This window comes from Microtus pennsylvanicus, chromosome 3 (assembly GCF_037038515.1).
Source record: "Microtus pennsylvanicus isolate mMicPen1 chromosome 3, mMicPen1.hap1, whole genome shotgun sequence".
Lineage (NCBI taxonomy): Eukaryota > Metazoa > Chordata > Mammalia > Rodentia > Cricetidae > Microtus > Microtus pennsylvanicus.
The window spans coordinates 47,634,695-47,659,882 of NC_134581.1; the positions used below are offsets into that span (position 1 = coordinate 47,634,695).

The 25,188-nt window shown below is 45.7% G+C and overlaps 1 protein-coding gene and 1 non-coding gene across 3 annotated transcripts; both read right to left on the reverse strand.

The window, feature by feature from the left end:
• Window positions 1-235: 235 nt before the first annotated feature.
• On the reverse strand, window positions 236-24,361 carry Dnaaf4 (dynein axonemal assembly factor 4). 2 transcript variants are annotated; one of them, XM_075965288.1, is made up of 9 exons: window positions 24,039-24,360; window positions 21,829-21,976; window positions 20,738-20,871; window positions 15,319-15,547; window positions 12,195-12,340; window positions 7,764-7,873; window positions 5,031-5,184; window positions 1,040-1,145; window positions 236-740 (listed from the first exon to the last, which is right to left on the reverse strand). In XM_075965288.1, exons 1-9 carry the CDS (start codon window positions 24,159-24,161, stop codon window positions 625-627), a joined length of 1,266 nt encoding a protein of 421 aa, XP_075821403.1. In that variant the 5' UTR covers window positions 24,162-24,360; the 3' UTR covers window positions 236-624. The 2 variants fall into 2 exon arrangements, with proteins under 2 accessions (XP_075821403.1, XP_075821404.1); XM_075965289.1 differs by lacking the exon at window positions 1,040-1,145 and having other exon boundaries at window positions 24,039-24,361.
• Window positions 4,340-4,443, reverse strand: LOC142847498 (U6 spliceosomal RNA). Its single transcript, XR_012910244.1, has one exon. It is a non-coding gene; the product is annotated as a U6 spliceosomal RNA (small nuclear RNA).
• Window positions 24,362-25,188: the final 827 nt, after the last annotated feature.

Sequence of the window (25,188 nt, forward strand, 5' to 3'; positions counted from 1 at the left end):
AAAAGTGTCTATAAAGCCGGGCGGTGGTGGTGCACGCCTTTAATCCCAGCACTCGGGGGGGGCAGAGGCAGGCAGATCTCTGGGAGTTTGAAGCCAGCCTGGTCTACAAGAGCTAGTTCTGGGACAGGCACCAAAGCTATAGAGAAACCCTGTCTCGAAAAACCAAAAAAAAAAAAAGTCTATAAAGTATTCCAAAACCAATCGTTCAGAATGAAATACTACATTTAAAATAATATAAACTTTATAAATACAGTCTTTAATGTGGAAATTCTAGTCTATTGACTCCTCAATAGTATCCTGCAAACCCCAGGAGCTTCCAACAGCAAGGACAGTTCAGGACAGCAACGTCAAAGCCCAAGTCCTGTGCTAAGACCAAGCATTAGAATAACCAACCATTCTCTATGCTTAGTTCTGTGCTTTGAAACAGGGTCTCGCTCTGGCTGACCTGGAGCTCGGCATGTAGGGCAGGTTGGCAACAAACTCACAGAGCCCAGCTGCCTCTGCCCCCCAGTGCTGGGATCTCTCTTTGGAGGTGATCCCCCAGGCACTGCCTCTCCAGAGGGTCTCCGGCAGTTTGCTCTTCACAGTGGCAGAGCACTAACTGACTCCTGTACCTAGCTGCTGCTAGTCACGAGACTTCAATGCTGTCCCTTGAATTATATTCCGAATCTTCTCCGCATCGTTTTGTACAACTGTGTTGGATGGGTCGATCTTAAGTGCAGCTTCATAATCTTGCAAGCCTGTAGAGACATATCAGTGAGAATCAATAAAGCAAGTATTTCATAAGTACCTGTGTTATCTATACACCTTTTTGTTTTTTGAAACAGGGTCTCCTGCATGTCGCTCAGCAGACGTTGAATTTGATAGGTAACTGAAGACAACTTTGAACTTCTGATCTCCTGCCTCCACCTCCTAAGAGCTGGCATTACAGGTGTGTGCCACCACACACAGTTTGTATGGCACCAAGGATCTAACACAAGGCCCTATGAATGCGAAGCTCTTCTGCTGACAGCTGTGCCATCCCCCATCAACCTCTTACCTTCAACATACAATTCCAGTTGACAGAACGCTGTACCTCGTCGGACATGTGCCTTCATTCTTGCATTGGCATTATCGGAAACAGGGGGTGTCAACAATTCTAGTGCCTTCAAACAATATTATAATTAGCAGTTAGGGAGATGCTCAGTGGATAAAGTGCTTGCTCTGTAAGCATGAAGACCTGTGTTCTAACCCCAACATTCTCAGAAAACTCCAGGCATGGTGGAGCATGCTAATGCCAGTGCTGGGGAAGCCAACACAGAGGATCCCTGGGGCTGGGTGGCAGGCTAGCCAGCCTAGCCTAGATCCCAGTGAGAGACTGCTTCAAAAGAAAAAAAAGTAGGACATAATAATTAAAGAGACCATGAATATGGTGTGGGGGTGGACATGGGAGGAATTGAGGGAGGAGTGGAGAAACGATAAAATCATATTCTAATTAAATTTAAAAAACCTCAGGCTGGAGAGATGGCTCAGAGGTTAAGAGCATTGCCTGCTCTTCCAAAGGTCCTGAGTTCAATTCCCAACAACCACATGGTGGCTTACAACCATCTGTAATGGGGTCTAGGGCCCTCTTCTGGCCTGCAGGCATACACACAGAATATTGTTTTTCTTTTTTTTTTTCTTTTCTTTTTTTTTGGTTTTTCGAGACAGGGTTTCTCTGTGGTTTTGGAGCCTATCCTGGAACTAGCTCTTGTAGACCAGGCTGGTCTCGAACTCACAGAAATCCGCCTGCCTGTCCAAAGCAGGAGCAGAAGGAGAGGGAACACGAGCAAGGAACTCAGGACCGTGAGGGATGCATCCACACACTGAGACAATGGGGATGTTCTATCGGGAATTCACCAAGGCCAGCTGGCCTGGGTCTGAAAAAGCATGGGATAAACCTGACTTGCTGAACATAGCGGACAATGAGGACTACTGAGAACTCAAGAACAATGGCAATGGGTTTTTGATCCTACTGCACGTACTGGCTTTGGGGGAGCCTAGACAGTTTGGATGCTCACCTTACTAAACCTGGATGGAGGTGGGCGGTCCTTGGACTTCCCACAGGTCAGGGAACCCTGACTGCTCTTCGAGCTGATGAGGGAGAGGGACTTGATAGGAGGAGGGGGAGGGAAATGGGAGGCGGTGGTGGGGAGGAGGCAGAAATCCTTAATAAATAAATAAATTAAAAAAAAAAAAAGAAATCCGCCTGCCTCTGCCTCCCAAGTGCTGGGATTAAAGGCGTGCGCCACCACCGCCTGGCTCACACAGAATATTGTATACATAATAAATAAATAAATATTTTTTTACAAAAATAAAAAACCTCACACACACAAATGCAAGTGAGGCTAGAAAGATGGGTTAGAGGCTATGAGCACTTGCTGCTCTTCCAGAGGACCTTATTTCCCAGCACTCATAGCAGGCACCCACTACTGTCTATAACTTCAGTTCCAGGGGACCCAGAGGCGTCCTCTAGATTCCAAGGGCAACTGCATTGTGTGCACACCCACATACACACACCATACACACAAACATACACATAATCCAAATAAATCCTTCAGGTGAGCCTGAAGAACACCAAGACTGGCCTCTTGCAGTCACACGTTCCTGCACTCACGTATCCACGCGCGTCTACACACCTACTGTGTACATAAAACAAAGGGCAGCAGAGCGGGCAGCGGCACGCCTTTAATCCCAGCACTTGGGAGGCAGGAGGCAGGCGGATCTCTGTGAGTTCAAGGCCAGCCTGGTCTACAAGAGCTAGTTCCAGGACAGGCTCCAAAGCCACAGAGAAACCCTGTCTCGAAAAAACAAAAAACAAAACAAAACAAAAAAAACAGTGAAAATTCTAAATTCTAACTTGAAAGCGGATAGAAAGGCATAATGGTTTGCACCTGTAATTCCTGTACCTGGCGCATTACTAAACTGGGCGTGCAACAGGCCTGCAGTCCCAGCACTTGGGAGGGTCAGGAATGCAAGGCATTCTTCTTCAACTACTGTGCTCTAGCCAGTGTAGGCTATGTGAAACCCTGACTCAAAAACAAATAAAAAAGTAAAAATACAAACAAATCAAACTGCTGGGCCTGGTGGCACGTGCTAATAATTTTTGCTACTAGGAAGGCACAGAACAGCAAACTCAAGGCCTGTTCAATTTTAGCTTAGGCAATTTAGGCCTGAAATATAAGTTATACTGGTAAATTGTCAATACTATTTGTGCTCAAGCACGGTCATTTCAAGATCTTCCAAAATCCCATGTCCTTGGTCAGGTTGCCCCCTGGCTCCCTCTAACAGGTAGAAAGGAAAACAGTTAAGAGCAAAGAGTGTTATTAAAAACAGGGCACCCCTGAGAAAAGCTGGAAGGGGAACCATTCCCAGCAGAGGTTACTATTGTTTATCATACAATATAAAAATGCCTGCTGTGGGAAGGAGAGCTTATTATTGCCTATCATACAGTATAAAAATGATAAAAATGCCTGCCGTGGGAAGGAGGAGCTGGAATCCCATTCATGAAGCAAACTCTACACTGCCTGGAAACCTCTCCACAGGACACCCCCCCGCTCCCCCCCCCCCCCCGCCTGCCTTATGACTACCCCAGGAGGACTTCCCCAGTTGCTGCTTCTGGATATATTGTCAACACTGACGTGGTGATGGTTCACTTTCTGCTGTCCTGCTTCCTGTTTGCTACTTGCTGACTGTTCTTTCCATTTTGCTCACTATGTACGTAGTAATCTCGCTCTTGGGAAGCAGAAAGCATGGCCATTGCAGATCGTCCTCCAAGGAGAACAAACACAAAGGAAAGGAGTACGAGGTGCAGACCTAACGGTAGAGCAGGCTAAGGGACTAGCATTTAACTTCTGGGAGAGGGGCCTGAGTACAGACCCCAGCAGCTCACACTGGCTAAGCAGATGCTCTCCTACTAAGCTAAGTGCTAAGTCCTAGACCAGAGGTTCTCAGCCTTCCTAATGCTGCAATCCTTTAGTACAGTTCCTCATGTTGTAGTGACCCCAAACCATAAAATTACTTTGTTGCTACTTCATAACTATAATTTTTCTTCTGTTATGAATCATAATATAAATATCTGATATGTGACCCCTGTGAGGGTCTCAACTCACGAGTTGAGGACTGCTGGCCTGGAACATCATTTAAGTCAATAAAGAAGGAAAGGCCGAGCAAACGTCTGCAGTGCCTGCCTTACCCTCACGCCTGAATATTAAGGTCTGACCTAGCTGTGTAGACCTTGAGCGTGCTAGGCTCCATTAAAGTTAACAATTTCATTTTTTGCTTTAGTAGTCCAAGCACACTCAAATGGAAACTCAAAAAGAAAATTATAAAATGCTTCATAAATTTACATGTCATCCTTGTACAGGAGCCATGACAATCTCTATATTGTTCCAATTTTAGCATATGTGCTGCTGAATTGAGCACCAATTTGTTTATTTTGTTTATTTTGATCTTTTAAGACAGAGTCTCATTTTGTAACCTTATCTAACCTGGAACACTGGCCTCAAACTCAGTGATCTTCTTTCTTCAACCTCTCGAGGAGCCACCCACCTCACTCTCCAGGATAATTTTATTTTATTTTTATTTATTTATTTGGTTTTTTTTTTTTTGAGACAGGTTTCTCTGTGGCTTTGGAGCCTGTCCTGGAACTAGCTCTTGTAGACCAGGCTGGTCTTGAACTCACAGAGATCCACCTGCCTCTGCCTCCCGAGTGCTGGAATTAAGAGCGTGCGCCACCAACGCCCGGCCCCAGGATAATTTTAAAGCATCATCTTTTGTTTGTTTTTGTTTTTTGAGACAGGGTCTCTCTGTAGCTTTTGGAGCCTGTTTTGGAACTAGCTCTTCTAGACCAGGCTGGCCTCGAACTCACTGAGATCCGCCTGCCTCTGCCTCCTGAGTGCTGGGATTAAAGGTGTGCACTACTACCACCCAGCTTAAAGCATCATATTTTTAAATTAAGTAAGAAATATATACACATACACACAACACACCCATCAGAAGAACAAACATACCTTAGAAGAGTCCTCAATGGCCTTGTGTAAGTTTCTTAGTTTGAGATGGCAAGCAGCCCGATTCAAATACAATAATGGAATCTTACTGTTTAATCGTATGGCTAAATTATATGCATCAACCGCTGCCAAATAGTTTTCTGTTGCGAACAATTTGCTAATGAGACAAAAAGAAAAGGCCAATTTAACATCGAAGCAAACATGCTTACTTGGCAGCCAGAGAGACGACTTACCACCCCCCTCATTTATTCCCAGCCTGCTGCACAAATTCCATCTCTCTACATACACCAAGCATGCGCCTTGACTAGGATGGACCCCCACCCCCAAAGGCAGTCATCAGTGGTTTAATGCAGCGAGTGCATGTCTATCTTCCTTGATTCAGTGATTTATTTAGGGATGGGAAAGGGGCGTAAACTGGCCTGACTGAAGCTGGTAGTTTGGGTCTCAAGTTGGAGAGAGATAGTTGATAACACTTCTCCCCCTGCTGGATATGAGTAAGGAAAGCACCCAGAGCAAACATTGCTCTTTATTTTTAACCATAGGAGAAACGAGTTATATTAAAGCTAGTGTGGTGAGACCAAGAAAGGAACAAGAAACAGAGGAACAGCACTCCGTGACACAACGAAGCTGCTGCGCTTGACACAAGTGTCAACATATCTTTAACAAAGAGCCAGGATCAACCAGCCTGGTGGTGCAGACCTGCAATCTCAGCTCTTGACAGACCAGCGTACGAGGACTGCAAGATCAAGCTTTACTGGGCCTATGCAACAAGTTGAAGGCAGCTTGGACAACTTAGTGAGACCCTGTCTCAAAATAAAAGAATAAAATTTGCAACCCCATCCCTTGAGAGGGAGAAAGGAGGATCTGGATTTTAAGGCTCTGGGTTACACAGCAAGTTCCCCAGACTGCGTGTGAGCCCCATGTCAAAGCAAACCAACAATAAATGAAATAATTGAATGAAAGTGGAAAATGGCTGGGGATAGGCTATAGCTCAGTGTGTTAGCATTTGTTTAGACAAGTGAGGCCCTTGATTCAATCCCCAATGCCACAAAAATCTACTGGACAGACAGAGTGCACAAGCCAGCCAGCCAGCATCCATACATCTTAGAGAAGGGGCACAGGTACCTTCAAGTTAGCATTCATAATGAAGAGGGGAGAAATTAGCATTATGCATATGATAAAAAAAAATAACATGGACGTGGTGCTAAAGACCTGTAATCCCAGAAGTTGGGATGCAGAAGCAGGAGTATCATCACAAGTTCAAGGCCAGCTTAGTTCATATAACAAGTCACAAGTCAGCAAGGGCAGCATTAGGACTATCTTTCTCTTATAGGATCCTTTGGAAGCCTGGCGGTAGTGGCAGAAAAAGGAACCCATAAGGCATACCGTGAAACAACAACGGAATGCATGTGGATCCTCAGAGAGCCTATCACCTAGTGACGGCATAGCCATCTTAGTTTGCAATAGCACACCTAGGGCTTTCAAAATCAAAAGTCTCCTAGTGCCATCGTTCTCAGACCAAGCTGGACACGGTGGTACAGAAGGGTAGAAAGATGTGTACTGTGAGCAACTGGGTCAAGCAACTATGGAGGCCAAGGCGTGCTGAGCTCCATCTGCCCACAAGATACCACGTATAGTTAGTTCTAGCTCAAGCCCCAAAGCCCAGGAACCGAGGGGGGGGCAGTAGAGCAGGGGGGCAATGGTTTCAGTGCATGACAAGTGTGAAGGCTGGAGTGCCTGGAGCACTAACTGCCAGCTCAGGAATAATGGTTTTTTATATACAAATTCCCCACAGGTATGACAGTGCATGCCAGTAATTCCAGCACTCAGGATGCTGAGACAGGAGAATCATTGTGAGTTCAAGACCAGCCTAGCCTACATGAGGAATTCCAGGCCAGCCAACCAGGGCTACATAGTGAGACCTTGTCAAAAAAAAAAAAAAAGGAAGAAGGAAAGAAAAGAAAAGAAACAAACAAAAAAGGGCGCGGCAACTCTAGTTACTGCCCAAGACTCCTGCTCTTTGGCAGTGAACTCAATTGATTTTCCTTAGGAAAGAAGTCCTAAAAAGGAAGACTGGATTCCTCTCCTCTGCCTTTTGTTAACACACACTAACCACCCAGTACTGCAACAGAATTGGATAAACACGATCAACAGAAGGCAATTACACCTGCATCTGAGAAGCCATTTTGTAATGCCAATTCCATCATCCTTCTATTGGGAGAAGCAGCATGAGGAAACTTCCTGTCTCCAGAAAACAAATTTATTTAAATGCAATAGCAAAGGTAGTCTTCCTGGCCCTGTTCTGAAAGCATATAGGTACATGGATTAAAAGGCGGTTCTCAAACTAGGAGTGGTGGCTCATAACCTATGTAGAGGCCATGGAGGATCCACACCTACTGGCTTGCTTCTCATGGCTTGCTCAGACTTTCTTATCATACCCAGAACCACTCACCCAGGGGTGGCAGTGCCTACCTTGAGCTGAGCATTCCTACATCAATCACTAATCAAGAAATCACACCATAGACAAATCTGATGGGGGCTTTTTTCAATTGAGGTTCCCGCTTCCCAAATGACTCAAGCTTATGTCAAGTAGATGAGCAATGATCTATCACTCCTTAACAGTATACACACACACACACACACACACACACACACACACACACACACACACAGTCAATCTACGCCTAGAATGTGGTGAGAGCCTAGTGTAGAATGCAGAACACTCTGACAACTCACTTTCCCTTTTCTTTCAACCAGTCTGGATTCTTCTCTTCTTCTTTCAAGTCAGAGAATTCAGGAAGATCAGTGCTCAGGGCTCTCCGGGCCTCCGCTTGTTTATGCAGCCACTACAATGAGAATGCAGTTTGGTGATGGACATCACCTATGCTGGTTTGTGCAGTCAACCTGACGTTATCAGCAGTCACCGAGGAGAAGGGTCTCTAGCATGGCCGAGGTGGGGAGATTATCCTGATCACATGATAAAATGATCACATGATAAAATGATCACATGATAAAATGAAGAGACTCATTTTAACTGTGGGCGAAGCCACTCCTGGACTGTGTCCATGGGGAGAGCAGCAGAACAACATTCATGTTCTCACTGAGCAGCTGCTTCAAGTGTCTGCTGCCTTCCCCACCATGGCAGACTGTCCTTGCACCGTGGGTTGACATAGACCCTTTCCCCTTTAAGTTGCCTTTGTCAGAGTGTTTTAGAACACCAAGAGGAAAAGAAGCCAGCCAAGGAGATAGAGCAAGGTGGATCTTCGAGTTCAAGGCCAGCCTGCTTTATACAGCAAGCTCTGGGCTACACACAAGACCTTGTCTCAAAAGTAAATAAGTAAAATAAGATGAAAAAATAAATGGAAAAGAAACTGAGACACCCACTCTTCATCTATTTTGTACTGCTATTCAAAATATCCAAGGCTGACATTTCAGAAGGAAGGGGGGTTTCTCAGAAGGAAATGTTGCTCACAGTTTGAAGGTTGGAAAGCCAAAGTTCTAGACAGCATCACCTGGAAGGTTCCCCTGCCAGCCTCTTGGCTGTGTCACAGCACGGCAGACGGCGTCGTGTGGCTGCACATGTGAGCGTGGATGTGAGAGATGGAGAGGTTCCTTATCGAGACAAGAGCTTCTCTGTGTAACAGTCCTGGCTGTGCTGGATCTCTCTCTGTAGACCAGGCTGGCCTCGAACTCACAGAGATCCGCCTGCCTCTGCCTCCCTAGTGCTGGGATTAAAGGCGTGCGCCACCATCGCCTGGCTGATGGGAGAGATTTTATATGGTGAAGGAGATAGTGAGAAATTGGGGGAGGGCTAGACTTGCATCTCTTCAACAGGCTGCTCTAGGGAAAAACAGCCTCTCCTCAGAGCAGTAAGTACCAACACCTCCCAAGGACAGTGTCACCAGGACACAATCAACTTCCACTAAGCTCACCTCTTGAGGTTTACTGCCTTTAAGCTGGGCCTGGTGGCACAAGTCTAAACTCTAAGCCACTTTCTCAGGCAGGATGGCACAAGTTCAAGGCCTGCCTGGGCTACAGGGAAGGAGCTACCATCCTAATTTCCTTTACTTTATCAACCTTCTACACCGTGCATCTGTGGAAGATGTTATGCTCAACTCTTCAATGCCCCCAGGCCATGTGTCCGAGGTCCCCAGCCTGTGGCACTACTAGGAGGTTGTGAACCTGGTGAAAGAAAATCAGGTCACCAAAGGATGAGCCTGAACAGAACATCAGGACCCTGGTCCCCTCTCTTAACCTCTTGGCCACCATGAGGTGAGTGGGTTTGCTTCTCTGGGATGCTGAGCCTAGCTGCTGGTCCCAAAGCAATGGGACTAACCAACCACAGACTGATGCCTCCGAGAGCACCAGATGAATTAAGCATCCCTCCTTGTAAGCGCCTTGCTGAGTCACTTTGTCACAGGGCTGTGACACTGGCTAACATGGGGCAAAGCAGATGCCAGCCACAGAAGATACAAAAGGCTCATGGAAAACTTTAGTTATGGGCCAGGCATGGTGGCGAATGTCTTTAATCCCAGCTCTCAGAAGCAGAGGCAAGTGGATCTCTGTGTGTTCCAGGCCAGCCTGGGCTACATCTGTCTCAAATAAAACAGAACAAAACAAAATTTATTAGCACGTGTGTATGAGTGGGGAGTATATTCATATCACATCATACATGAGGAGGCCAGAGGACAACATGGCAGAGTCAATACTCCCCTTCTAAAAGGCCTTGTTCTTATTAATAGTTTTAGATTTCCCACCTTTGCCCAGAAGGCAAAAATGTCATCTGGATCAATGGGCTGAACAGTCTGTCAAATGGCAAATACACATGTTAAAGGCCTAACTACTGTTGTGACAGTGTCAGAGATAGGGAAGTCAGGAATGCCATGGAATTTAGATAATACTGTGATGACCTTAGTCTCTTCACAAAAGAAAGAGATCAAGGGGCTGGAGAGATAGTATAATGTCCAAGAGCACCGGCTGCTCTTCCAGAGGACCAGGGTTCAATTCCTAGAACCCACATGCCAGCTCACAGCTGTCTGTAAGTAGTTCAAGGAGACCCAACACCCTCACACAGATATACATGAAGGCAAAACACTAATGCATATGAAATAAAATAAAAATTATTTAAAAAAATAAAGAAAGAGATCAAAGCCTGCTTTCATCACCACCATGAGGAGATAGAATGAGGGCCTCACCAAGAGCCCTTGGTAGCCCCTGATAAGAAAACTGAGAAATGAATGTCTGTTCATTAAGCCACCTAATTTTAGGTATTTTGTTTACAGTGGCTGCTGTGGGACAATGGTCTTGTATCCTGTCACTTGTATTATTTTAAGAAAACCCTGACTGGCCAGTAGCTAGGCAGGAAGTATAAGCAGGGCAACCAGGCAGGAAATAGAGGCAGGGTGATGAGAACAGGAGAATTCTGGGAAGAGGAAAGAGTCAGTCTGCAGTTGTTATCCTGGAAGCAAGATGAGAATGCCTCACTGATAAAAGATACCAAGCCAAGAGGTTAACACAGATGAGAATTATGGGCTAATATAAGTTATAATAGTTACTACAAAGCCTGAGCTAATAGGCCAACCAGTTTATAATTAACGTAGACCTCTGTGTGTTTCTTTGGGACTGAACGGCTGTGGAACTGGGCAGGACAGAAACCTCTGTCAGCAAATGGCTTGATTTTATAAACCCACTACTTAATGGTTATTTTAAACTTTTAGTATTTACAAACTTTTAAACGCTTTTTAAAAGATTCCTTAGCTAGTTGAGATCAAATAGATATGTGTTTCTAGTCCAGAACTAGAGAGATTCTCAGTGGCTAAGTAGTGAGTAACCCTATTGGTCTTCCAAGAACCCAAGTTCGGACAACAGCACACATATCAGGTGGTTCACAACTACCTGGAACACCAGCTCCATATGACCTAACACCTCTAGTCTGAAACATCCACACTTGTGCCCATAACCCACACACAGGAACACACATATACACACATATTATTTAGAAAATAATATATCCTTTTTAAAAGTATCTAGTCCAAATTAGGAATTCATGTGAATATTATTGCACCATTATTGGTTGGTTTTTGCTAGTTTGTTTTGCTATTTTTAGACAGTCTTTATTCATATTTTTGTTGTTTTTAAAAATTTGTTTAATGATTTAATGAGTTATTTATTTATTTTTATTTTTATGTGTTTTGGTGTTTACCTGCAAGAATGCCTGAGTGACGATGTCAAATCTCCTGGAGCTGGAGTTACAAACAACTGTGAGCTGTCACATGAGTGCTGAAAACTGAACCTGGGTCCTCTAGAAGGGCAGACAGTACTCTTTCTGAGACATCTTTCCAGCCCCTACTCATTTATTTGTTTGTTTTTGTTTTTCGAGACAGGATTTCTCTGTGTAACAGTCTTGGCTGTCCTGGTACTCATTCCATAGACCAGACTGGCCTTAAACTAACAGAGATCCACCTAACTCTGTCTCCTGCATGCTAGTATTTAAAGGCATGCATTGCCACTGCCCGGCTATATATTTTTTAAACAAATTCTCTCTATGTAGCTCTGGCTAGCCTAGAACTTTCTTTGTAGAACAGGTCGGCCTCTGAACACAAAATTAAACATATATTACAATATATGTTTAGATAATATTACACTATAGACCTTGTGGCATGTACCATGGGTTCAGTCACTAGCATAACTTAAAGCCACACAACATGTTAGTACAGACTGAAGTGAGAGATTCACAAGTTCAAGACCAACTTCGGTTAACTGTGAGTCTCAGGCCAATCTAAGCTATATAGTGAGACACTGTCTCAAACAAACAAACAAACCACTAAAACAAAACATACAACACAAAACAAAGAAATCCAAAACCTGATTTTTTTCTTTCTTCTTTCTTTCTTGCTTTCTTTCTTCCCTCTTTCCTTCCTTCCTTCCTTTCTTTTTTTGAGACAGGATCTCTCAACACATCCCTGGCTACCCTGGAACTCATTGTATAGACCAAGCTATAATGAATGCACAGACACCCACCTGTCTCTGCCTCCTAGTGCTAGGATTAAAGGTGTGTGCCACCACACCCTGCCCAATGCTAATTTCAGTAGAGGACGTAATGAAAGCATTCCTCCAGGGGGACACTGACTGAAGAGGTGCCGGCTAACTGAGGCTAGGAGTGCCTACCTCCTCCTCTTCTGCCACTTGGGATTCACGAAGAGCAGTTGGGAATGCTCGAGGGGTAAAGCTGATTTGAATATTGCCAGCAGACCGTGGTGCGGGAACGCTGTCTTCCTTTAACTTCTCAGAAAATATGTTTTCCCAATTTCTCCCTTCAAAAGCAATGGTAGCGAATAAGTCTTTTATTTCCTGTTTCATTGTCGTTGTCGTTGTTTGTTTTTTCGAGACAGAGTTTCTTTGTAGCTTTGGAGCTTGTCCTGGAACTAGCTCTGTAGACCAGGCTGACTCGAACTCAGAGATCCGCCTGCCCCTGCCTCCTGAGTGCTGGGCTTAATGGTGTTTGCCACCTCTGCCTGGCTTATTTCCCATTTCTAACTAACAAACTAACTTTTTTCTCTCTTTTTTTTTAAATATTTATTTATTTATTATGTATACAATATTCTGTCTGTGTGCATGTCTGCAGGCCAGAAGAGGGAACCAGACCTCTTTACATATAGTTGTGAGCCACCATGTGGTTGCCGGGAATTGAACTCAGGACCCTTGGAAGAGCAGGCAATGCTCTTAACCACTGAGCCATCTCTCCAGCCCCCTAACAAACTAACTTTTAAGATAACTATACACCAAAACTAATTCTAAAATTAATAACAGCTGGGCGGTGGTGCCGCACACATTTAATCCCAGTACTCAGGAGGCAGAGACAGGCAGATCTCTGTGAGTTTGAAGTTAGCCTGGTCTACAAGAGCTAGTTCCAGGACACCCAGGGCTGTTACACAGAGAAACCTTGTCCCCAAAAAACAAATAAATAAATAATAAAATGAAATTGATAACAAATAAAAATAAATAATAAAGATAAGTAAGTAAATGACAAAGCATAGCAAAGATAGGGCTCGTGAGATAGGGCAGAGGGCAAAGCTCTTGCTGCTGCATGGCAATTGCAGCACACAGAACTAGAGAGAATTGGGTGGCTTTTCAGACCAGCTCTCTGGGCAGAAGGAGACTCCTCTGTTGAGTTCAAGGCCAGACTGTTCCATCTGGTAAGTTCCAGGCTACCTAGGGTTAGTGAAACCACATCTCAATAAACAAAAAACCAAGGCACAGAACCAACTCTACAAAGTCATTCTCTGACCTCCCCCATAGGTCATACTCACATAATAATAACAAAAATAAAAATAAAACAAAGATATTTTCTGCAATAAGGAATAGAATACTTAGTATTAACAAGACAGCAAGTCCATTCTTTTTTGTTTGTTCATTTGTTTGTTTGAGACAGGGTTTCTCTATGTAGCCTTGGCTGTCCTGGAACTCACTACGTAGACCAGGCTGGCCTCAAACTTGCAGAGATCCACCTGCATCTGCCTCCTGAGAGAGAGCTGGGTTTAAAGGTGTGCACCACCTCCCGACTAGCTAGTCTATTCTGTAATCAATGGCCCACTACTTTTCCAGGTTCCCGGCTGAACCTCTGTCTAGTTCAGATCCACTGTGGGGGAGGCACACTAGGCAAAGCCACCACTGCCCTGCTTCCTCCAATTCCTATGCCCCAAGCAGCGTCTCTCTAGACACTTCCCAGAGAAGGCAAGTGAGAAAGTGGCAACAATGCTAACAAAAGACAGACATCCTTACATCCTTAGGGCAGACATTCTTACAAAGGCAGAGGCAATGACAGTCCAGCCAGAATGAGAGGAGGAACTAAGCCGTGTGCTAGGATGTCGTCTATAAAGACAAGGGAGGACGGCTGTCACTTAGAAACACTAGAATACCTAAGAGGGATGCACAGACGTAGGCAAACATTACAACCGGTGGGAAAAGGATTTCCAGACAAGAAGACTCAGATTAATATAGATGAGAGAAAAAGAGTAAATATAAGGAAAGGTGGGGCTGGAGAGATGGTTCAGCAGTTAAGAGCACAGGCTGCATTTCCAAAGAACCCACGGCAGCTAACAACTGTCTGTAACTCCAGTTCCAGGGTGTCCAACATCCTGGCACAGACATACATGCAGGTAAAACACCATACTAAAATAAAAATACATAAATCATTTTTCAAAAAGGCTGTTACACAGAGAAACCCTGTCTTGAAAAAACAACCAGAAAGAAAGAAAGAAAGAAAGAAAGAAAGAAAGAAAGAAAGAAAGAAAGAAAGAAAGAAAGAAAAGATAGGGCCCTTTTTAGCTATGTGGGGCATTCAGAACAGCTTGGACTACATAAAAATGCTATCTCAATTAAAAAAAAAGTATGGTTGTGTGTGGTGTGTGTGTGTGTGTGTTGGATTTAGCTCAGAGTCTAGCAGCTTGCCTAGAAAAGCACAAAGCCCTGGACTTGGTCCCCAACAGTGAGGGGAAAAATAAGTGGGCCTGCCTAAAATCCCAGCAATAGAGAAGTGGATGTAGGAGGGTCAGAAGCTCAAGGCCATTCTTAGTTGTGTTGCGTTGCAAGTTTGAGTCCAGCCTGAGCTACAGAAGATTCTGCCTCAGCCAGGCGGTGGTGGCGCACTCCTGTAATCCCAGCACTTGGGAGGCAGAGACAGGCGGATCTCTGTGAGTTCGAGGCCAGCCTGGTCTACCAAGGGAGTTACAGGACAGGCTCCAAAGCTACAGAGAAACCCTGTCTCGAAAAACAAAAAATAAATAAATAAATAAATAAAGAAAGAAAGAAAGAAAGAAAGAAGATTCTGCCTCAAAACAAATGAAAGCAAAGAAGGTAAATTAGTTGTTTGTTTTCCTTGTTCTCTGATTCCATCATTATTCCAGTCCTGAGGCTCCTTCCCTCTAACCCGTCCTTGCACATAGCAGGTTCCCAGAGTCTGCTCTTGGGGTTTGTTGTTTTCAGTGTCTCTCTACACTAGGAATTTATGGAATGTAATAAATGACTACCATGTGGCCAGTGATGGAGAGTGCCTACAATCCAAACATTTGTGGTTGAGGTCAGAGTATCACACATTCCAGGATGCCCAGACCACACAGCAAACCCCTCAGAAAAGGGCTTTCGTCTTACATCTTCCTATTGTATTGATTATTTTCAATATACCAGAGCATGCCCTATGCCTGCAAAAAGGTTTTTTAGGAGAGAGAGAGAGAGAGAGAGAGAGAGAGAGAGAGAGAGAGAGAGAGAGAGAGAAGGCACCTTACCACCTTACCTCTTTGGGGGAGGCGAGCAGCAGACGGGGCCTTCCTGGGCAAACTCGGGGGCTTCGGTGTTCCCCTCTCTTCAGCTTGTTTTCCCCGTTGGCATTTCTCTTTCCTTGGGATGCTCTTTTGCTTTTCAGCTTGTCTTTGACTTTCTTTCCAGGCTTCCAATTCTCTAGTTGCTTTCTTCCGTTCATTTTCTTTCATATCTTCTATTTTTTTCCTCTCTTCTTCTTCAATCTGTAAACATTGTAATAGCAAGTCCTTTAGAACATTCAGAAAGCAACAGCTGTGCGCATGATGTGTGTGTGTAGCGTGTGCTCGTGCTCATGTGAGTGTCTGCACCTTGGCATAGGAGCCGAGTGCCCCCCCCACAGGTTTAATTGGCACTGAAACAGTAAATCATGCTGTGGCTTCTGCACACCTGTGTGAGCGGCATCCTCACTGATGAACTGAAGGACACCAAATGGGCGGCCCCTATCTTCCCCTCTGCTTCACTTCCCAAGACTGTGCATGTAGGATGTCCTAGGCGGATGACCCGTGCAATGGTGGGACAGTTTACAGGTCGGTGGCCAAGAAGCTGGTGACACAGCTCAGTAGCAGAGTATTTGCTAGCACTTGAGACAACCAGTTCCCCAGCACTCAAACAGAAGATGAGTGACCAAGAGAGGTAGTTATCCTGACTGAGCCAGTTCTAGCAGATGCCTTGCGTCCGTCCTTTTTGGGGGAAGGAGGATATAGTGATTGACCTCAAAATCAAGATCCTCTTGCCTCAGCCTTCAGAGGCTCAGAATTATACTACCATGCCTGGTTGTCCGTTTTCTTTTCTTTCTTTCTTTTTTCTGGACAGGTCTCACTATGTAGTTCTGACTGGCCTGGAACTCACCATGCAGACCAGGCTGATCTTGAACTCAAAGTTCTGCCTGCCTCTGCCTCCTGGGTACTGAGATTAAAGGTGTGTGCTATCATGCCCGGCTCCTTCATTTCAGTTGTATGTGTGTATATGTGCTCTTGAATGTGGGCATGGGCGCAGGCATGCCACTGTGCCTGTGTGAAAACCAGAGGACAATTCGCTGAGTTGACGTCCTCCTTCCCCTTGTGTGTCCTAAGGACTGAACTCGGGCCATCGGGCTTGGCAGAAAACACCTTTACGCCGGGCAATGGTGGCGCACGCCTTTAATCCCAGCACTCGGGAGGCAGAGGCAGGCGGATCTCTGTGAGTTCGAGACCAGCCTGGTCTACAGACACAGGACAGGCTCCAAAGCCACAGAGAAACCCTGTCTAGAAAAACCAAAAAAAAAAAACACCTTTACACCCTGAGCCCTGAGTTAGTTTTTGAGAAAGTCAGCTGTTGTAAAGCCCAAAGAGCCCCGATCTCTCCGGCTTTCTGTCTTGCTATGCGATCTGTTTTACACACTGCACCTTTAACAAGTACATGGACTGCCTCATCTTGGACTCCCAGCCTCCAAAGCTGTAAGTTAAGTGAATACCTTTCCTTTATAAAGTCGCTCAGCTTTACATATTTTCCTTGTCTCATCATTGCTGAGGACTAAATTCCTGCCTCCAGCATGCTAAGGGGGAAATCTACCACTGAGCTATTCCCAGGAATGCTGTAACAGTAATGAGAAGCAGACCAGGGCCTCTGCCCAAGGCTTATACACTAGGCACCAAGACAGTAACCACTGCCTGCTGACAGCTCAGAGAGTTGTCAACTGGAGAAACCAGGCACACTGCACAGGACAAAAAGAAAACCTTGTGCAATGGTCTGCTCTGTCCCTTTAAGAGGAAAGCCACGCCCCCACTCCCCAACCCCCCCCCATCCCTGTCTTCAGCTTCCAGCCTGAGTCCTTTCCTTTCCCATCTCCTTCTCGAAGAGGGAACTTTTGTCTATCCCTTTTCCCACATCTCTCCTTCTCCCTTCCGTTTCTATCTCTCTTTCTCTCTCTCTCTCTGCTCTTCTCCCTTTCTCCCCTTTCCCTTCCATAACACTAAATAAATATCCAACCTCACTTTGCATGGCTTGCCTATCCATGTCTCTCTCTCACCTGCCATGTGACTCCCTGCCCAGGACCAACCACCTTCTGCGGTGTGATCTCATGACATGCCCATCTGTCTGTCTCTCTTTGTGGGATTGGCTGCCCCATCGAGGTCTCTAACCCACCATACAGCTCCCTGCCTGGAACTCGCTGCCCCTCATGGCCCACTGCAGCCACTTGGGGAACTACGCTGTCCCTGCCTGGGACTGGCTGCTCTCAGGACCTGCTGCCACTTCGGGGACCTGTGGCATGGTTTTGGGACCCACTGCCCATTGCAGCCACTTGGGGATCCACAGCATTTTACTTAAACCATAACACCCTGCGTTTACGTGCCTCACAAAAGGGCATGATGAAGTCAGAGAGGACAGACACCACAATCTGAAAGATAAGAATTGGCTTCATCTAATAATAAGTATGTGTTGCGGAATATTTGTGTACACTGTAAAGATGGGACTCTGACTAAGGCACCTTCTGATTGGTTTAATAAAGAGATGAATGGTCTAAGCTAAGGCTAAATTCCCATAATTAATAAGTCTCAGTATCATTATTCGTGAGCTGGTGGCTGAAAGGAAAGTTCAACTACAGGTAAGCCTTCATTTTCTCTGCACACAGTGCAGAGAAGAAACGTGTGCGGAGTGGGACAGCCTCGCCCTCGCCGTCCCCAGCTGTGCCCCCTCACCACACACTCCCAGTCACAGCATCGTGTTCTTCACGGAACAGTCCTCATTTATAAAATCCTCAATCATTTCTAGATGCCAAAATGAGAATTACAGAGAGGAAAGTGATCAGACAGACTTGCTTGAACAAAGGCAGAAGATTAGCATTTATCTAGAACCAGAAGTTGGGGAGACAAGGTCTATTTAGCTCCAGTTGTCCTGAAACTCACTGTAGACCAGGCTGGCCTTGAACCCACAGAGATCCTCCTGCCTCTACCTCCTGAGTGCTGGGATTAAAGAGGTGTGCTGCCTCAACCAGCCTCTTAACCTTCCCACCTGTGGGTTCCAGGAATCAAGCCCCTGTGGCCAGGCTTGGTGGCCTGTGCCTTTATCTTCTCAGCTATCTGACGGGCCCTATTGTTGCCAAGTGTTTTTGCTCTCTACATTTAAGTGAGTTATTCCATATGGGGTCTTAACCCACAGTTTAAGAAGCTATATTTGGGGCAGGGAATAAAAGAATCAGTGGCCCATCTAACAAAATGAGCCCTGGTGTGACCCACATGGTGACCATTGCTGTTTGACAAAGTTCCAGCATTTCAATATTGCAGGCCACCCTTCTCCAGCACCTTTTCACTTTCATTTTTAATGATTCTCAATATCAATGCTTTCCCTTTGGAAAATTTCATATGGGCTTTGGTAAAAGATTAAAATGTGTACAATGGCAGCTTCACTAAACAAAATAATTCTTTGGAAAAAAATCTCCACCACTGTAGAACCAGGAATTCAATTGTGTCCTCCTAATGACACCAAGAACAGAATATTACAGATTTACTAGGTATACTTGATCCCAAAAATGAAATGCCTACAATTCAGATCCAGAGCCTGAGGCCATTAAGGGCAACAGCTTAATTAATAAATACAGAAAAATCAGGATGTAAAGCTCAATAAATATCAATAAAATTTGAGACCAGCCTGGTGTACAGAGCTAGTTCCAGGACAGGCTCCAAAGCCACAGAGAAACCCTGTCTCGAAAAAAAAAATCAATAAAAATGTATTTTAAGCCGGGCAGTGGTGGCGCACGCCTTTAATCCCAGCACTCGGGAGGCAGAGGCAGGTGGATCTCTGTGAGTTCGAGACCAGCCTGGTCTACAAGAGCTAGTTCCAGGACAGGCTCCAAAGCCACAGAGAAACCTTGTCTCGAAAAACCAAAAAAAAAAAATGTATTTTAAAAAGACTAAGGGACTGGAGAGATGGCTCAGTGGTTAAGAGCACTGATTGCTCTTCCAAAGGTCCTGAGTTCAATTCCCAGCAACCACATGGTGGCTCACAACCATCTGTAAAGAGGTCTGACGCCCTCTTCTGGCCTTCAGGCATACAGACAGAATATTGTATACATAATAAAGAAAGAAAGAAAGAAAGAAAGAAAGAAAGAAAGAAAGAAAGAAAGAAAGAAAGAAATATTTAAAAAAAAAAAGACTAAGAAATTGTAGTATACTGTCTGCTCCCCAGAAGAAGTCCTTTTTTCAAGGTCAGGCATTTGGATAAGGGTCTCCATTCCCTGGGGAACTTGAGGAAAGTTTATGCTTGATAAAGCAGTCCTTCTTGGTAAAGCAAGAGGATCCTGTGACCCTTCATTAACATATGACTGGGGGCTGGAAAGATAGCTGAACAGTTAGGAGCACTAGCTGCTCTTCCAGAGGTCCAGAGTTCAATTCCCAGAAACCACATGGTGGCTCACAGCCACCTGTAATGAGATCTGATGCCCTCTTCTGACCTGCAGACAGAACACTGTATACCTAATAAATAAATCTTAAAAGAAAATAACCTACAACCGGTGACTAGTGTCAAGGTCAATGCTAGATTCCTCAACTCCTGATCTCAAACCACACCCCAGCTCACCTGCCCTTGTCTCCAATTTAATCCAAGATGCAACTAAGTAGTATAAAAGATATAATCTTTTCTCAATAAAAAGCTCCGGGCAGTCATCCTGATTCACCCTCAGATTGTGTGCCCCACCCCACCCCTGCCCCCAGAGTCCATGCATCCTCTTTGGGATCTGAAACCCTAGCTGAAGCAGGTCTCCAGCAAAGTCCTACAACCAAACACCAAGAAAGGACTGAGATGGCAACAAATGTGTGTAATGAGTGTGTGTGCGGGGGCAGGGGAGTAGCTGGGGATTGAACCCAGGGCCTCAAACCTGCTAGCCAAGTCTTTTACCATTGAACTGTATAACACCTTTCTTTCTTTCTTTCTTTCTTTCTTTCTTTCTTTCTTTCTTTCTTTCTTTCTTTCTTTCTTTCTCTTTCTTCCTTCCTTCCTTCCCTCCTTCCTCCCTTCCTTCCTTTTTTTCTTCTTTCTTCTTTTAGCTTTTCGAGACAGGGTTTCTCCAAAGCTTTCTTTTCTTCCTTCCTTCCTTCCTTCCTTCCTTCCTTCCTTCCTTCCTTCCTTCCTTCCTTTTTGTTTTGTTTTTTTTCAAGACTCTGTTTCTCTGTATCTTTGGCTGTCTTGGAACTCCCTCTGTAGATCAGGATTGCCTTGAACTCAGAGATCTGCCTGCCTCTGCCTCCCACTGGCTGGTATTAAGGCATATGCCATCACAGCTGTTAAAGGCTTGACTTCTCATCCTCCTGGTTCACCATCTGAGTAACTGGGTGGCCTGCACCCCCACACCTGGCTGAACTTATCTTTCCCCAGCGCATCATCATCTCCTTCAGTGAGTCTGGAGGTCTGCAGCTCACCTTCATCATCACACCTAGTGCGTATCTCTGATCTTCCCGCTTGGCAGTAGCTTTTGCTTCTGTGGCCTCTTTTGCTTTCTCCTGTGCTTGAAGAATAGATTTTTCTCTTATTCTCTGCATTGTCTCTTTGTCAACTGCAACACAGGGGAAAGTATGTGTAATGGTCTGTTCTGTGCCTTTAAGAGACAAACCATGCCCACTCCCTCCCCAGTCCGACTGAGTCCCTTCCTTTCTGCCTCTCCCTTCTCCCCACTTTTTCCCTTCTCCCTGTCTCTCTATCTCTCTGCTCTTCCCCTTCCATAACCCACTTCTCCCCTTCCCTTTCATAACTAACTAAATGAATACCCAACTTCATTCTGAATGGCATGCCTATCTGTCGTGGTCTCTCACCTGCCACATGGCTTCCTACCTGGGACCTGGCTACCTTTGTGGCCAGCCATGGTCTCGGGACCCGCTGCCTGCTGCTTGCCGCCACTCAGGGACCTGTGGCATGGTCTCATGTCCCACTGCCTACTGCCGCCACTTGGGGACCTGCAGCATTTTACTTAAACCTGATTACAAATCAGGTTTATGATTAATTTGTTTTATTAAGGTGAAAAGCACTTATACTGATCCAGGATAAGATTTCTTTAGATCCAATTTGTTAAGAAGGGAATGATTTTGAGACAGCATCTTTAACAAGCCCCAGGGTGGTTTTAGAGTTGTGATCATCTCACATCAACCTTGTAAGAGCTGAGAAAGCAGCCAGGCAGGGCTGGCACAGACCTTTAAACCTAGCCCTGGGGGGCGGGGGCAGAGGCAGGTGGATCTCTGTGACTTTGAGACCAGCCTGGTCTACAGAAGGAGTTCTACGACAGGGTCCAAAGATACACAGAGAAACCTTGTCTTGAAAAACAAACAAACAAACAAGAGCTAAGAGTGCAAGCATTCACCGCCCTGGGTTACCACAATGCCTAGAGTAGAAACTTTCTTTTATTTTTGAGTTAGGGTTTCATGTTGTTTAGCTTGCCCAGTGCTTGGATTACAGGTATGTACTGAGCTCTCATGAAAGACACCCAGCTCAAGTGAACAACTTTCACTAAAAAACTTACCACCCGGCATAGAAAGGGTCTCCCACATAACTGGATCCTTTTTATACAGTGTAAAGAGAATCGTGTCATTCCCAATCTTGGCCTTGCTATTCCCATCATCTATGGGAGCATAGAGAAACACCTCAAATAAAAATGGAGGAAAGTTGACCTGTTCAGAAGAGAGAAAGCAGGCATTAAGTTAGCTATACAAACTAAAGACGCTGCCATTAAAAAAAAAAAAAGGTCTGGGTTGGAGAGATGGTTCAGTGGTTAAAAGTACTTGTTCTTGGCCGGGCGGTGGTGGCGCACGCCTTTAATCCCAGCACTCGGGAGGCAGAGGCAGGCGGATCTCTGTGAGTTCGAGACCAGCCTGGTCTACAGAGCTAGTTCCAGGGCAGGTTCCAAAGCCACAGAGAAACCCTGTCTCGAAAAACCAAAAAAAAAAAAAAAAAACAAAACAAAACAAAACAAAAGTACTTGTTCTTGAGAAAACCTGGGTTGTTTGCAGCACCCACGAGGGGACTCACATTCATCTGTACCTCCAGTTCCAGGAGATTTGACACCTTCTTCTGAACAGCAAGGGCATCAGACAAGCATATCACACACACACATTAAAAAAAAATTTACATTTATTTATTCCAGAAAAAAAGTGTTATAGTAGGGATACAGTTCCCAGCATGGTGTCGAATGCCTGAAATCTGTGCACTCAGGAGGTAGAGGCAGGAAGCTCAGACTTTCTAGGTCATCCTCAGCTGCAAAGTGAGTTTGAGGCCATCCTGGGCTACGGCAGACCCTATGTGTATGTGGTTTTCTGAAAACCCCACTGAATTATTCCAGGGAACATAAGTTAGCAAAGTGAACGTGGGTATATGATGAAGCATGGATGAAAGTAATCTCTGACCTGAACGTGCCTGTAGATGACGCCACAGAGATTTGTCTTTCTTGTTGCTTTAATGAGATTTCTGTGTGCAGTGTATGTGGGTCTATGAGCACCGTGCCATGCACGTGGGTGTCAGGGAATTGTGAGAAGTTGGTTCTCCCCTTCCTGAGGACTGAACCGAGGTTGTTGTCTTTGTGGCAGTGCATTAACCCACCTCACCAGCCCGAGAATTATTATCTAGTTATTTATTGGTTGTTTGTTGTTGTTGTTGTTGTGGGTTTATTTTGCTTGTTTGTTTTTTAAAAAAGAGTTTCTCTGTATAGCCTTGGCTGGAACTCACTCTGAACACCAGGCTGGCCTCAAACTCCAAAAGACCCACCTGCCTCTGCTTCCCTAGGGCTAGGATTAAAGGCGTGCATCAGCACCAGACAGTTTAGAGGTTTTTTTGTTTTGTTTTTTCAAGACAGGGTTTCTAGGTGTAGCTTTGGAGGCTGTTCTGGAACTAGCTCTTATAGACCAGGTCTTATAGCCCACAGAGATTAGCCTGCCCCTGCCTCCCAAGTGCTGGAATTAAAGGCATGCACCAGCTTAGAGTTTTTTTAAAAAGTGAAACCCTGTCTCGAAAAACCAAAAAAAAAAAAAAAAAAAAAAAAAGAGGACTTTAATTGAGGTCTAGCCAGGGGGGTGGAGCATCCTACCAATCCCAGCACTTGGACATCTGAAAGAGGACTGCCTAAAATTCGATGTCAGTGTGTGCTACAGAATAAGACACGCCCCCCCCATAAGCCATTGGGGTGGGAGAGATGGCTCAGTGGTTAAGAACATGCGCTGCTCTTGCATTAAGAGTGGGGTTTGGTTTCCACACCCACATCGTGGCTCACAACCGCCTGTAACTCCAATTCCAAGAGATCTGAGGCCCTCTTCTGGCCTTCGCTGGTGTGCACACATATGGACGCAAACATTAATACACATACTTATACACACACAGCAGCTGGAAATGTAGCTGGGTGGTGCAGCATACAGGGGCGTCTGAGTTTTATCCTCACAAAAAAGTAAAAGTAAAGATTTAAATTAAAATTTAATAAAACATGGAAATGTAGCTAGGCGGTGGCGGCACAAGCCTCTAATCCCAGCACTAGGGAGGCAGAGGCAGACAGAGCGCAGTGAGTTGGAGGCCAGCCTGGGCTACGGAACGAGTTCCAGGACAGTCAGGGCTACACAGAGAGATCCTGTCTCGAAAAACAACAGCAACAAAAAAAAGTAAACTCAAAGGACACAGTGCATGCAGTGCTTCCTCACGGCAGCCCCTGCCCCCGAGGCGCGGGGCAACCGCAGCCTCCGCGCCGCCCACCTTCAGGTAACTTTCCCCGCAGAACACATCGGCGTCGCGCACGCACACGCCGCGCAGAGGCAGCGACAGGAAGACCGCGGCGGGCGTCTGCTGCCAGCTGAACTCGCTCACCCGCACCGGCATGGCGGGGCCAGGGACGCGGGAGCCACCTGGCGTCGCTAAGAAGCCGGTTTGGTTGCTAGGAGAGCAGGGATCGCAGGGCTGCCATCACTTCCGGCCCTTCGGTCTTCCCAGGTACTTCCGGGTCATGGGTCCAGTGGGGGCTCCAAGCTTCCCTGTGCTCCTCCTGCGGTTTGATCATTCCTGGGTCTGGAGCATCTGGATCCTAGCTGCTTCTTAGCCTGAGAGAATGAGGAAGGAGTAGAGCAGAACACTCTCTAGTCCTGCTAGATGAGATGAGTCCCGGAGATGAAATGGCTCGGGGATCAAGAGAATGCGCTGCGAATGCACTGCCCTTGAGAGGGTCCGAGTTCGGTTCTCGGCTCTCGTGTTGAGCTGCTCACAAGCGTCTTTAACTCCAGTCGGATGCCCTCTTCTGGCTTGCGAGGGCACTGCACTCACACTCAAAATAATATATAAGAATAATTTCAAAGTGAATTTTTGTTAAAGGAGAAAAGAAGCTGTGGTGTGGCTCCCTGGGAGAGACTGGGCTTGCCTTAGGATTCCCGGCACTGAAAAGGAAAACGCTTGGGGCTCTAGAATGCAGAGGGATTTGGGGCAACAGAGCTGGGATGTGTGCATGATGACACCCATGCACTTTTAGACTCAGGACCTTTGGTTTGACCTCATTTGCTGGGCATTGTCAGTGCGGTGGCCGAGGCAGGAGACTCCAGGCTGACCTTGAACTCAGACATTCACCCGCCTCTGCCTCCCGAGTGCTGGTGTTAAAGGTGTGCACCACAACACCCCAACCTGGCTTAAACTGACGTTATCTAAGAAAGACTCTAACTCTCTGCAGCCCAATCTTCTTTGAGACAAAGCACAAGATCCTTATGTGAAAAATGTTTTCATGAAGGGCCTGAGAGACCATTCACAAGTTAGGAGCACTTGCTGCTCTGCAGACCCCTGCTCAGTTCCCAGCAGCCACAAGGCAGCTCACGACTGTCTGTTGCTCCAGTTCCAGGAGATCTGACGCCCTCTTCTGGCTTCT

Coding starts and splice junctions, on each gene's coding strand:
- Dnaaf4 (XM_075965288.1), bottom strand. CDS start 24,161: ATGCCGGTGCGGGTGAGCGAGTTCAGCTGGCAGCAGACGCCCGCCGCG. Junction 20,872..21,828: donor GACCCTTTCTATGCCGGGTG/GTAAGTTTTTTA, acceptor CCTGTGTTGCAG/TTGACAAAGAGACAATGCAG. Junction 12,341..15,318: donor TGCTCGCCTCCCCCAAAGAG/GTAAGGTGGTAA, acceptor TTGCTTTTGAAG/GGAGAAATTGGGAAAACATA.